Source organism: Corythoichthys intestinalis, chromosome 4 (genome assembly GCF_030265065.1).
Source record: "Corythoichthys intestinalis isolate RoL2023-P3 chromosome 4, ASM3026506v1, whole genome shotgun sequence".
NCBI lineage: Eukaryota > Metazoa > Chordata > Actinopteri > Syngnathiformes > Syngnathidae > Corythoichthys > Corythoichthys intestinalis.
Window position 1 is genome coordinate 2,221,130 of NC_080398.1, and position 12,916 is coordinate 2,234,045.

At 38.3% G+C, this 12,916-nt stretch overlaps 1 protein-coding gene across 1 annotated transcript in view; it reads left to right on the top strand.

Annotated features, from left to right (window-relative positions):
* Nucleotides 1-5,172, top strand: part of LOC130914675 (toll-like receptor 2 type-1) — a 47,254-nt gene extending 42,082 nt beyond the window's left edge. Inside the window, exons 6-8 of the mRNA XM_057834096.1 lie at nucleotides 4,300-4,334; nucleotides 4,733-4,893; nucleotides 4,962-5,172. Of these exons, the coding sequence (XP_057690079.1) occupies nucleotides 4,300-4,334; nucleotides 4,733-4,893; nucleotides 4,962-5,111 (346 nt within the window). The 3' untranslated portion in view covers nucleotides 5,112-5,172. The remainder of the gene's footprint in view (nucleotides 1-4,299; nucleotides 4,335-4,732; nucleotides 4,894-4,961) is intronic.
* Nucleotides 5,173-12,916: the final 7,744 nt, after the last annotated feature.

Sequence of the window (12,916 nt, forward strand, 5' to 3'; positions counted from 1 at the left end):
TTCCCACAAAAAATGGCTAAATATACCTATAAATTAAAATACGAAAGCATAAAATAAACATACAGTATATGTTGGTCTTAAAGGGAGCAGCTGGATTCAACCATGTTAAATGAGTTGTCATATACACTGTTGCCACAACAGGGCAGTGCATCCGCCCATATCAATAAAACTAAATGCAAACACTTCCAAAACAAACCCTGACAATTAGGGTTGTTCCGATCATGTTTTTTTGCTCCCGATCGTTTTAGTTTGAGTATCTGGCAATCCTGATATTTCCCGATCCGATTGCTTTTTTTTTTTTTTTTTTGCTCCCGATTCAATTCCAATCATTCCCGATAATTTTTCCCGATCATATACATTTTGGCAATGCATTAAGAAAAAAAAATGAATAAAACTCAATTCAATTGCTCCAAGTATCTTTTTTTTTTTTTTTTTTATTGTCCAACATGACATTGTTCCACTGCTTTGGATCAAAACAAAGCTTATCAGCACTTAAAGTTACACGATGTCACTTCCATGTTCCAAGTTTTTTTCAGTGCCACACTTGGTGAGTGCGACAATAAATGGCAGGGGAGGATGTTTATTATGAACCAATCTTTAAACCAAAACTAAAGACTGGATGAGTGTAAGACATTTTGTCTGTAACGTTAAATACAATTAGAAAATAATTTAATTAAAAATATACTGTGTGTATATATATATATATATATATATATATATATGTATATATATATAAGGGCTGTCAAACGATTAAAATTTTTAATCGAGTTAATTACAGCTTAAAAATTAATTAATCGTAATTAATCGCAATTAATCGCAATTCAAACCATCTATAAAATATGCCATATTTTTCTGTAAATTATAGTTGGAATGGAAATATAAGACATAAGACAGATATATACATTCAACATACGGTACATAAGGACTGTATTTCTTTATTATAACAATAAATCAACAAGATGGCATTAACATTATTAACATTCTGTTAAAGTGATCCATGGATAGAAAGACTTGTAGTTCTTAAAAGATGAATGTTAGTACAAGTTATAGAAATTTTATATTAAAACCCCTCTTAATGTTTTCGTTTTAATAAAATTTGTAAAATTTTCAATCAAACTGAAGTCATCTCTTTTTGACAGGAGCACGTTTCTTGTATTTTTGTAAAACTGAAAATAACAAGGCAATGTGTCAATAACTTGCATAAATCACAAAATAACATAAAATGTACACACACGTGTCCATTTGAGCAGTAGCACTAGCCAATTAGCTCACAAGCATCTAACAATGTAACTGCATTTCACCATATATGTGAACAAATTCAAATACACATCACCAATAACATTATGATGCTCATGAACTTTAAGGAGGAATAAAACTCACAAGCGATGCATGTATTAGACACAAACAGTGTGGTGAGGCTATGAGAACTGCCACTGAACACTGGATGCAGACCTTAGCTGGTCTGAATAGCACTGTCTATTAGTGTGAGTTCGCGTCGACATAATCACGTCAGAAAAGCGCGCCGAAACCCAAATAATCAGCTGCACCGAATCGCCAGCAGAGGGCGACATTACGCCAGATAACATATGCAAGTCACACCCAAGCGCCAGCAGAGGGCGAAAAAACGCCATGAAACACAACAAGTTGGCCTTTCACTGTACTGACATTTAAATCTGTCTGAGCGGGGCAAACGTGCGTTAATTGCATCAAATATTTTAACGTGATTAATTTTAAAAAATAATTAACGCCCGTTAACGCGATAATTTTGACAGCCCTAATATATATATATATATATATATATATATATATATATAAAAAAGCATGTCCGATATTTTTTTGCCGATTTCGATACTTTGAAAATGATGTGATCTGACCCGACCGATCGGCATCCCTACTGACAATGCCACTCGAATCAGCACAATTTGATTAAAGGCCTTTTTTTTCTAATCCAGTGGTTCTTAACCTTGCTAAAGGTACCAAACCCCACAAATGGACTTCACATGTGGATTCACCGAACCCTTCGGAATTGGATAATAAAGCTTTTTTTCAAATTAAAAACGGATTATATCCAAGCTAATAATTTCGCAAATCCATGTTCTAAATTCTTCAAAATTCAAAACTGGTCAAAATTTGAGACCATGCTGCCCATTGGTTTGTTGTATTCCCTCATACCAAGTGAGAGTCTACCTTCCACTGAGCAAACCAGTTCCTCCTCCAATCAGATCGAGGACTAGGAGTTTAAAAAAATGGATTAATGGTTCCCCCTTTTTCAATCCAAACTCAAAACTCACCTGTTCACTCACCTGCCCATAAGAATCCCTAATTTCTTTGTTTTCTGCTACTTATTTTTTATGTATAAGTATTTTTTTATACATCTCATTCGTATTTAAAATTTGCCCTAAACGTTCTATACTTTTTTTGTTTCCGATCTTTATTTTGTTTCAATATTTTTTTAAATGATTGCGCGGTGACCTTGAGTGCCAGAAAGGCGCCTTCAAATAATATATTAATTAGGGTTGTTCCGATCATGTTTTTTTGCTCTTTTTTTTGCTTTTAGTTTGAGTATCTGCCGATCCCGATATTTCCCGATCCGATTTTTTTTTTTTTTTTTGCTCCCGAATCTATTCCAATCATTCCCGATAATTTTTCCCGATCATATACATTTTGGCAATGCATTAAGAAAAAAATGAATAAAACTCAGACGAATATATACATTCAACATATAGTACATAAGTACTTTGTTTATTATGACAATAAATCCTCAAGATGGCATTTACATTATTAACATTCTTTCTGTGAGAGGGATCCACGGATAGACTTGTAATTCTTAAAGGATAAATCTGACTTTGTATATTGTGACTAAATATTGCCATCTAGTGTATTTGTTGAGCTTTCAGTAAATGATACTGTAGCCATGCCCAAATGCATGATGGGAAGTGCAACCATTACTGTGCGCCGTGGTACCACTTGATATATCTTCTCTGCGTTGGGAAATAACATAGGGTGTTAAGAAAAAGATCAACTACTATCTTTCTTCCCCACATTGCTTCCCATGATTATTCTAATCATTGGGAGAGGGATTGTAAGGCTTTAGCCATTTAAAAAAAGGCTCCAAAGGCTGCCAAAATTCTCTCCTCATTTACGCTGCCTTTTAGCTCTATATACTGTATGGGTAAAATGGCGCCATTATAGATTGAACGCGACAATGCGTGAGTGGGTCATGCAGCGCATGTGTTAATTGCGTTAAATATTGTAACGTGATAAATGTAATATTCTCGCCGTTAACACGATGAATTTGATAACCCTACCTTAAGCTTAAACTAAAGACTCTGGAAGAGTGTAACACATTATGTCTGTAACGTTAAATACAATTAGAAAACGATTTAATTAAAAAATACATATATGTTAAAGGCATGTCCGATATTTTTTTGCCGATTCCGATACTTTGAAAATGACGTGATCGGACCCGATCGATCGGGATGCCGATCCATCTCTAATATTAATATTTTATTTGAAGGCCTTGTAGCATGTAAATCTGGAGGAGCAAACCAGTCCAAAACTTGGTCTAAAAGCGCTTTGCCTAGATGTAATAAGCGTACGAAAATAGGTCTCTGAATTTACATACCTTCGTCGAACCCCTTAGACTAACCCACCAGACCCAGGTTAAGAACCACTGTTCTAATTGAATAACTCGAGTTAATTCATCGTTGCAGCACTAGTGAGAATAATTTTGAACCTAGAAATGATCAACAAATTGGCCACATTCGTGCCATAACAAAAGATTCTGCACTTTCATCACAATTGAATATTTATGCTAACAAATTCTGTGTGTTTAACTAAATGTTCATCTAAAAATGACAAGAAAAGCGAGTATCCTGTGAAACTTCGCACCCGTTTTGCTAACATTCACAGTGTTAACAAATGGATCAGAAAAATTCCGGCTTTCACTGGCAGTGTGAAAGGTTTCACCTTCATAAAATATGTAGCAAGCTGAAAGTGGATTCAAATCTTCAGGGGGTGTTGAAGCTGCTCGGCATGGGGTTCACTTTGCCGCTTTTTTCCGTTCTCTTATTCTGAGGCGATATGACTCCGCGCCGTCACCCCCCACATGGCAACTTCTCGGGTGTCCATCTTTGCCAACAGTTGGACGTAATGTCTCGTAGGATTTGAGCTCGTAGCTGTTAGCGATATAGCAATGAATGCTTTTCAGTGACCGGAACGAAGCTCTCGTGAAAGGGAATAGCGACACAACGGGTGATCGTCAACCGGCACTGACGTCTTGTAATTATCTGATTGCAGGATGCTGTGTTGCTGCGCGAAAGCATGCAGTAGCGGTAATATTCCACTTCGTTGGATTCTGTGTGAAAGGTACCGACACGGAATGGGGGAGTGAATGGCAAACTAGCAATTTTTCGGCTTTAGAGGTAGATTCAGTGGTCGTTTATGATATGTTCCCCATTTATATTAACTCATCCGACCATATGTTCAATACAGACAGATTTTTAGGCAGATTTAATGACGTGCTATGCCACTGCTTCCCTCCAGTGGTCAGCAGTGGAAGTACATGCAAAATCAAAGGCAGGAAAAGTCTAAAATGAACAAAAAATTCTAAATTCCAGGGCGCTAGAACCTACGATGTATCATTTAAAAAGCTTGAAGATTGCAGTGACTGTTTTTCATTCCCCCTTCCTCGTCTTGTTGTTAAATTTGTGCCTTTGTGTTTGTCTTACAGGTACTGAGCACGTAGACAAAATGAGCAGTCAGCTAGAGAAAGCCATCGAGGGCCTCATCACGGTCTTTCACTCGTACTCGTCTAAAGAGGGTGACAAGCACAAGCTGAGCAAGGCCGAGCTCAAGACGCTCCTGCAGGAAGAACTCACAGACTTCATTGCCGTGAGTGACGACACGTTTTCTGTTGAGACGTGCGGAGTTTGATACTTTCCCCCCGTCTGTTCTTTAAGGGCTGCAGCGACGCGTCCGCCGTGGACAAGATTATGACAGACTTGGATGAGAACGGCGACCAGCAGCTGGACTTTCAGGAGTTTGTGGTTCTGGTGGCAGCGCTTACTGTGGCCTGTAATGAATTCTTTGAAGGCTCCTGCCAAAAATAAACTTAAATATTATGGGAGATGATCATGTTAGTGTTTTCTGCATCTTAATAAAGATGTTTAAAGTGCTCTGGGTCTTTTATTTTCTGCGAACAGTACATCGGTTGACCAGCAGATGGCAATAGACTTCTATTTTATTAAAGTAGGTACTTATGCACACAGACGTCCTAATTGAGGATGTGCAACCTACAAACCCCACATTCAAAGGTTGTGTGACAGCTTCTTAGTTGATTTTAATTTGAAGGTTGCTCTAAATCTGTTCCAAAAGCATTTTTGTGATGAATTTTAACCTGATTTTAAGTATAGAACACTAGTATCACTTGTGCTCAGAATGTGTTGCATCCTACAACAAAGCTAGCTTGGATATCCGTATCCACTAGAAACGTGACATTTAAAATGTTTTGTTCCATATCCTCTGGCAAGAGTAGTTTGTAAGCCTATGACAACAGAAGTAAGCACACATTTAGGTCCAGCTGTCATTGGTGGCTAACGTCAGCTACAGCCATAGATGTTAAATATATAGACTGCCACTTAGGCAATAGATGTAAAATCCTGCCATTGTTTTTGTGCTTTTGATGCTGTAATTGGCACCCAATGAGTTAAATGAGTGATAAAATTCACTGACATGGCTTGAACTTGCTGTCATTTAGCAGTATAAACAAAAGTTCCGCTCTATCATGCTAGCATAACATCCTAAGAAGCGTAAATCTGCGAATGTGCCATGATAGTAATTTTTTCGCAGACCTCGTCATAAAGGCAAACTTTGGATGGTGCAAAAGGCTTGTATTTAGATTTCTGATGTTCTGTATTTGCATGTGAATGCTCGTTCAACCTCTTCAGAATGGTTTGGACGTCTATCACCGTCAATGGCAATATGAAATATTAATGTCGTTTGAGCAGTCGCAGGTTTCTTGGGTTTGTTATGTAAGTGGTAGTATGCCAAAGTTAGGGTATGATCAATATAAAAGCTATTAACCCAATTCTGGTTAATCTGAAATCATTTGAATAGAAAAGTTTATTAAAATTCAGGATTTTTAGTAGAAATCAGTGTTGTCAGTTACTAATTAATGTGTTACTGTAATATACTATATGATTACTTTCAGTAATGAGCAATCTAGCGCGTTCATTTTTCCAAACCAGTTATCTCTAATTAACCCTTTAACACCGAACGTGTCGGCAGCGACGCGTTTACGCGTATCGTCTTTGAAGCTTTGTCACGCTGTAATTACATCACCCACGTGCCGCTGGTTGGTCTTATTTGAAAGTGCGGAAGTTGATGTCCACACTAGTTTTTATTTGAAGTCAATCGACCACGAAAAACGGAAGATAATGTCATTTGAGTTTTATAGTTTTATTGCACTCATGCATTAAAACGCTGCATGGACTATGTATCTATCTCCATATTTCCATCATTTCTTGTCCTTTTTCAAAACCGAAAGCAGCACAAGAGACTACATATCCCAAGAGCCGCTGTGATGTCAAGAAGGACGAACCAAATGTGAACATTTTTAATACATTTCCGAGCGAGGCGCCAACTAATGAAAGGGAGGCATGCGAAGCAAGCAACGGCATTTAGCGCAAGCTAAAGCATTATTTCGTTAACTCAAGGAAGAAGATGAGCCGTATTTGTCGTTGTCATAGAAGGCTGCGTGACGACGTGTGTGACGCAGCTCAGTGACCTGTTCAAGAAGAAGCTTTATTGAGGGTGCAAAAAAAAAAAACTTTATTGGGTCGCATGCCTGAAAATTTTGAATTGAACTGAACTACTTGTCAATATTTTTTCAAATATTTTTTTTAAGTTCTACATATATTTTTTTCTTCACTATAATCTTTTCAATTTTTATGTAGATGTGTGTTCGAGAAGCTTGATTGCATGTACTTATATACTTTTGATAAGGTGATGGGTACAATATCTAACTTCAAAAAAAGATATCCTCCAAACCCTTTTTGTGTTAGATGATATATATAATTTTTTTCTCACTATTTTGCACTGTATAGAACGTGTTTTGACCATAGTATGTGTAAAGGCCAAAAACGCCTTACCTGCTGTTTGTGTTGAATTGTCAAACATAAAACTATTCAACCTTATTTTTTTCTATTGAATGTTTATCCTAACAAGTTGAATAAATATTATCAAGCTTCAAAACGGTTGGTCGAGCATGTTTGGTTGTCAATGGGACATCAACATTACAAATTTTGAAAAAAGATTTGGGGATTTTTTTGTCTTTTTGGGTCCAAAATGTGGATTGTAATTGGTCAGTGAAGAAAACAACAGTTTCGACAACTTGGCCATTGTAAACAATTTTTTCTTTGAAATATAAATGCAACATCAAATGCATGCAAATTCGGCCAAAATAGGCTTAGGTGTTAAAGGGTTAAAGTTTTCTTCGTCTCCGTGTGTTACTATATTGTTATTGCCTCATATATGGCGGAAAACACAGACAAGACTGAAAAAGCAGTTTTTGCTCTTGCACTCCTCTTTAAAAGAAACTGCTGTATTTAAGCCAAAACAACTGTTATGTTTGATAGAACAATATGTCTGTATGCTGCATTAGCAGATTCATGGCGCATTAAGCCCCCAAACTATTTTTAATTTACCCGTTTTACCCCGAAAACCCCTGTTTACAGACGTCGCGCAACCGCTTTTGTTTCAACCCAGCCATAAAACGAAGGTAATTAAATTATATTTATTATTCAAAATGTCTTTGTGTCAAAAACTCTTTTGTATTAGAGTGAATCAGATGCAAAACAACGTGTTTAAGAATAGGCTAACTCGTCGAGTCTCGCGGGCCGTGTCCGTTATCAAACGATACGCTGCGTGAAAGAGAGTTATCAGCGCATCTGAGCTGTTTACACACTTTTCCGCCAGCTGTGAAAGATGGGACATGGAAAAGCGTTCGATAGCGTTTGGGTCAATGTTTACCCCCGCGCCTTCCTTATCCGAGGGCCCCGTTTGCTCTCCGCTCGAACGCAAATCCCCTTTCGTGGGACAGGCAAAAAAAAAATTGCGCCGACTCCAAACACAGGTGAGGCTGCGCCAAAGTTCGCCGCGTTGGAATGCGGATAGCAAGTGTGGACCATTAACCTTCTCTGGAGGGGTGAGTGCTAATCCCAAATGTAAGACAACATTGATTTCTTATCATGAACTTCAACTACCTTCCTGTTTCCGCAGCCGGCAGCTGGAGTGCTTCACCGAGGAGAACCCACGTCGAAATGGATCTGCTCACAGAGGTAAGGGTGTAGAAGGGGGTGAGGCCATTTATAGGTTAGAAGACAAATAGCAAATTCTAAACAGTTTAGCATGTAGGCAGTTGAGTTATGTGACAGTAAAGTTGTGACTGATTTGTAATTCTACCTATAGTCAGGTAGCATATATAAGACCAGCTTACCTTGAAAAACATAATAATTATCCTGTAATTGTGATGACTATCCAATAAAAACGTGATAACTATCATCGATAAACATGCTAAGTACAGTGGGGCAAATAAGTATTTAGTCAACCACCAATTGTGCAATACTTGAAAAGATTAGAGAGGCCTGTAATTGTCAACATGGGTAAACCTCAACCATGAGAGACAGAATGTGGAAAAAAAAAAACAGAAAATCACATTGTTTGATTTTTAAAGAATTTATTTCTAAATTAGAGTGGAAAATAAGTATTTGGTCACCTACAAACAAGCAAGATTTCTGGCTGTCAAAGAGGTCTAACTTCTACTAACGAGGTCTAACGAGGCTCCACTCCTTACCTGTATTAATCGCACCTGAAAAGACACCTGTCCACAAACTCAGTCAGTCACACTCCAAACTCCACTATGGCCAAGACCAAAGAGCTGTCGAAGGACACCAGAGACAAAATTGTAGTCCTGCACCAGGCTGGGAAAACTGAATCTGCAATAGGTAAAACGCTTGGTGTAAAAAAAAATAACTGTGGGAGGAATTATTAGAAAATGGAAGACATACAAGACCACTGATAATCTCCCTTGATCTGGGGCTCCATGCAAGATCTCACCCCGTGGCGTCAAAATGATAACAAGAACGGTGAGCAAAAAATCCCAGAACCACACGGGGGGACCTTGTGAATGACCTACAGAGAGTTGGAACCACAGTAACAAACAATCAGTAACACAATGCGCCGCCAAGGACTCAAATCCTGCACTGCCAGACGTGTCCCCTGCTGAAGAAAGTACACGTCCAGGCCCGTCTGCGGGTCGCTAGAGAGCGTTTGGATAATCCAGAAGAGGATTGGGAGAATGTGTTATGGTCAGATGAAACCAAAATAGAACTTTTTGGTAGAAACACAGTTTCTGGTGTTTGGAGCAGGCCCGGATCTAGGTTTACCCACCAGAGTGTGCACTAAGAAATCTTGAGGGGGCACCCCCAATGCAGGCTTTTTTTTTACCCTCTGCATTTCTTTAATTTTTCTTAAATCTAGTCGAATAATTTTCTCCATCTTGTTCTGAGTGTTAACGGCTGGTTAACAGATTAATGCATCAGATTCTTCCACTTATTTTAAGTAAATATTACTATTGCTACAGTATTTGTTCTTATTAAGGCCATACAACTAAAAGTTGGTCATTTTTCACCTAAATCAAGAGAAAAATGCTTTCAAATAATGTTTTGAACGATATCTATTCTTGAATTTAAAAACATTTCTGACAAGTTTTTTATGCTTATTTTCAGCTAGGTATTTTTCTTATTTCAAGAAATCTAAGTGAGTAAATTTAATTGAAGCACTCGCAGATAATTTCACTTATTTCTAGTATATTTACACTGAAAACAAGGGAAGCTTTTCTTTTTTTTTGGTTTGGGTTTTGCAGTGTATATGTAATGGTTTCATTGGTACACAGTTTGATTAAACCTTTGTTTTTAAAAACTACTTAAGAAACATTTTGAAAACTTCCAGAATAAGTGTCTGGATTTTATAAGCAAATTTAAATTGCAATATTTAAACGCGGAGGTGGGTAGAGCAGCCAACATTTTTACTCAACTAAGAGTAGTGTTACTTCAAACTAATATTACTCAAGTAAGAGTAAAAGTAGTCATCCAAAAAAATGTACTCAAATACAAATAAAAAAGTATGCAGTGAAAAGAATACTCAATTAAGAGTGACATTTTGAGTAACTGCTTATTTTTGTTAAATTTTTTTTTTTTTTTTTTTTTACAATGGTATATGAACCGTTGTTATAATGATACTGGACAATAACACATTACATAATCTCATAAAGCCATAGAAATACAAAAAAAAAAAGTATTCCAATGAGAGAAAAAAAAAACATAAACGAGGCATTCTTCGTCCAAAGAGCATGAGTGCTCTCTGGTGGAAAAATAGTTCCTAGTTTGAATAGTGAGGAGTTTCTTCATTATTACTATTTAGAAATTAAAAGGAGCATATATCCGGTTATCCTTGGTCAATCAATGCCAAATAAAAACTGGTATAGAGGTTGAAATCCGCACTTTTGATTCCTGTTGAGAGCAGCGCTCAATATAAAATACTTCATTTTTTTACGGTACTAAAGACCACATGATTGAGCAGGGTGGCGTGAAGCTAGGACGGCAACCTTGCGTCTGATTTGTATAATGGAGTCATGTGATTATTTTTGCGACGTCTCATTGGTGAAATCGGTAGAGCCAGGGGCGGACTGGTAATCTGTGGCTTCTGGAGGATCACAGAACGGCCGGTGCCTTGGATGGCCGGCGGCCGCCATTCATTATACATCACTGTTTTTATCCCCCCTATCCTCTGATCTACAGTTCGCATCCAATCCGACAGGTGGCAGCAATGCGCCTGGCTGTTAGAAGAACGAAGAAAGCACAGAGTTGCCTTCATTGGTTCCTTCAACTTCCTTGTGGAAGCAAAATAGCGACGATCTTGAATGCACAATATGGATGGTGGTGGCAAAAAAAGAAGAGAGATGGGTGGCGCGGAGAAGGTTAGGGAGATAAAAAGAATTAAAGAAACTGGAGAGCGAAGCATTAAAATGTCAAAAGTTGACAAATATTTTCACAAGCAGCAGTCTGGCTGCAACGGCCATGTCGGGTAACAACTGCCCAGCCCCCGGCGATGGTGAGAGTGGGAGCGGCAGCCGCTCTGACGTGCAGCCGGTGCAGGGAGAGAGAAAAGAAGAGGGAGGGGGTAATGATAAACTGGTGGAAGTTCCCCAGACAAGCGCAGAGCAAGTAAGTAGGGATGAAGAGGGTTACTTGCTCGGTATACTGGCAATTGTTATCCACCAGGTAGCTACATTTTAAATGAAATAAATGACAATTAAAGGGTTGGTGCCAGCAAGTCCATGTACCTGTTTGAAATCGTGTCAAGTTACAGTATATTAGTCCTACTATCAGTCTTCTAAGAAAAAATATTTTAGCTGTAAAACAACGTATGCACACACACTAGCAATATTAATTCAGAAGAAATATAAAATATTAATGAAATAAATGGTTTTACTTTAAAGTTTAGGTAGCTAAATTGATATTATATTTTTAATCATTTATATATCGTTTTGTTTTCAGCTTTGCAGTACTTTGAGCGCTCCAAGTCAGACAGTCACAGTCTAGACATTTTTTTACTTACCACCCTCAGAAAACACCTGACTGTACAAAGAGTATTCATACGCAAAGATGGCACAGATAGAAAATGGCTAACATACTACGAAGAAAATCATAAACTATATTGTATATGTATAATAATGCAATGTGTAGTTCTTCATAGCCACTTCATTTTTTTTCTCTCAAAGTGCACGAAATTGATGAATTTTACAATAAAATGTTAAAAAAAAAAATAAAAAAAAACTCCCAGGGGCGCATGCCCCCGGACCCCCCTAGAGCAGGGGTCCCCAAGCTTTTTTGCACCACACCACGGACCGGTGTTATTTGGGTCTTTTTTTTCAAGGACCGGTGTTCTGACAAATTTTGCAACCCATCAAAAATTGCAACGATGCGGTTCTGCGCATGCGCGTAACGTTACACATAGCCGCAAAATGCGCAAATGCAGCAATTCGAAAGTAAACACTACAAACTTTCTTGAAAGAAAGGAATATTAACTTACGTTTGATTATGGAATGACTTGTAGAAAAGTTCTCCTCAGATTCATCCTGCCATGTAAGCTGCACACAACAGCTGCACACCGCGCTCACCATTAACGACTTCGCCTTGTCGTTAAACATTAATTAAGAAGCCCGCTTCACAAAGATACGATGTTGGAAATTGTAGCAAGGTTTTCAATGCTCTTGTCGCGATGTCAGGATATTCCAGAATGACTTTAATCCAGAACCTCGGTAGCGTTGTTGTCTCAAATGTACGTTTAATAAGGTCGCCGTCATTTGCGATCTCTCATTTTATTCACAAACGGGTCCCGAATCCACTCCTTCGCAGTTCGTGGGTCTTCGAGGTTGTAGGCTTGTCAGGTACCCTTTTCGCCGTAAAAATATCTCCAAAGACGTCTGTTTTCCAGTTATCTTCGCTCATGTGGGGGCTAATTATTTCCTGGAACAAATGTGCTGCGCCCGCGGCCTAGTAATACGTTATTATCGAGGACAAGCTCACATAGCTATATTATATACACAAACAAGATGTACTGCTAGCAGTCCAATCAATGGACTTCTATGACAAAATTGTAATCTATCCCGTAGTATTATATCTAGAGTAGACAGAGATATTGGTGTGTTAAGCAGGGGCACAGGGTTAATTCGGCCAGAATTCGGTCGTTATTAAATTATTATTTCTGTGCGGCCCGGTAGCAACTGCGCCACGGACCGGGGTCCGCGGCCAGGCAGATGGGGACCCCTACCCTAGAGGGTCTGTGTTTCCCA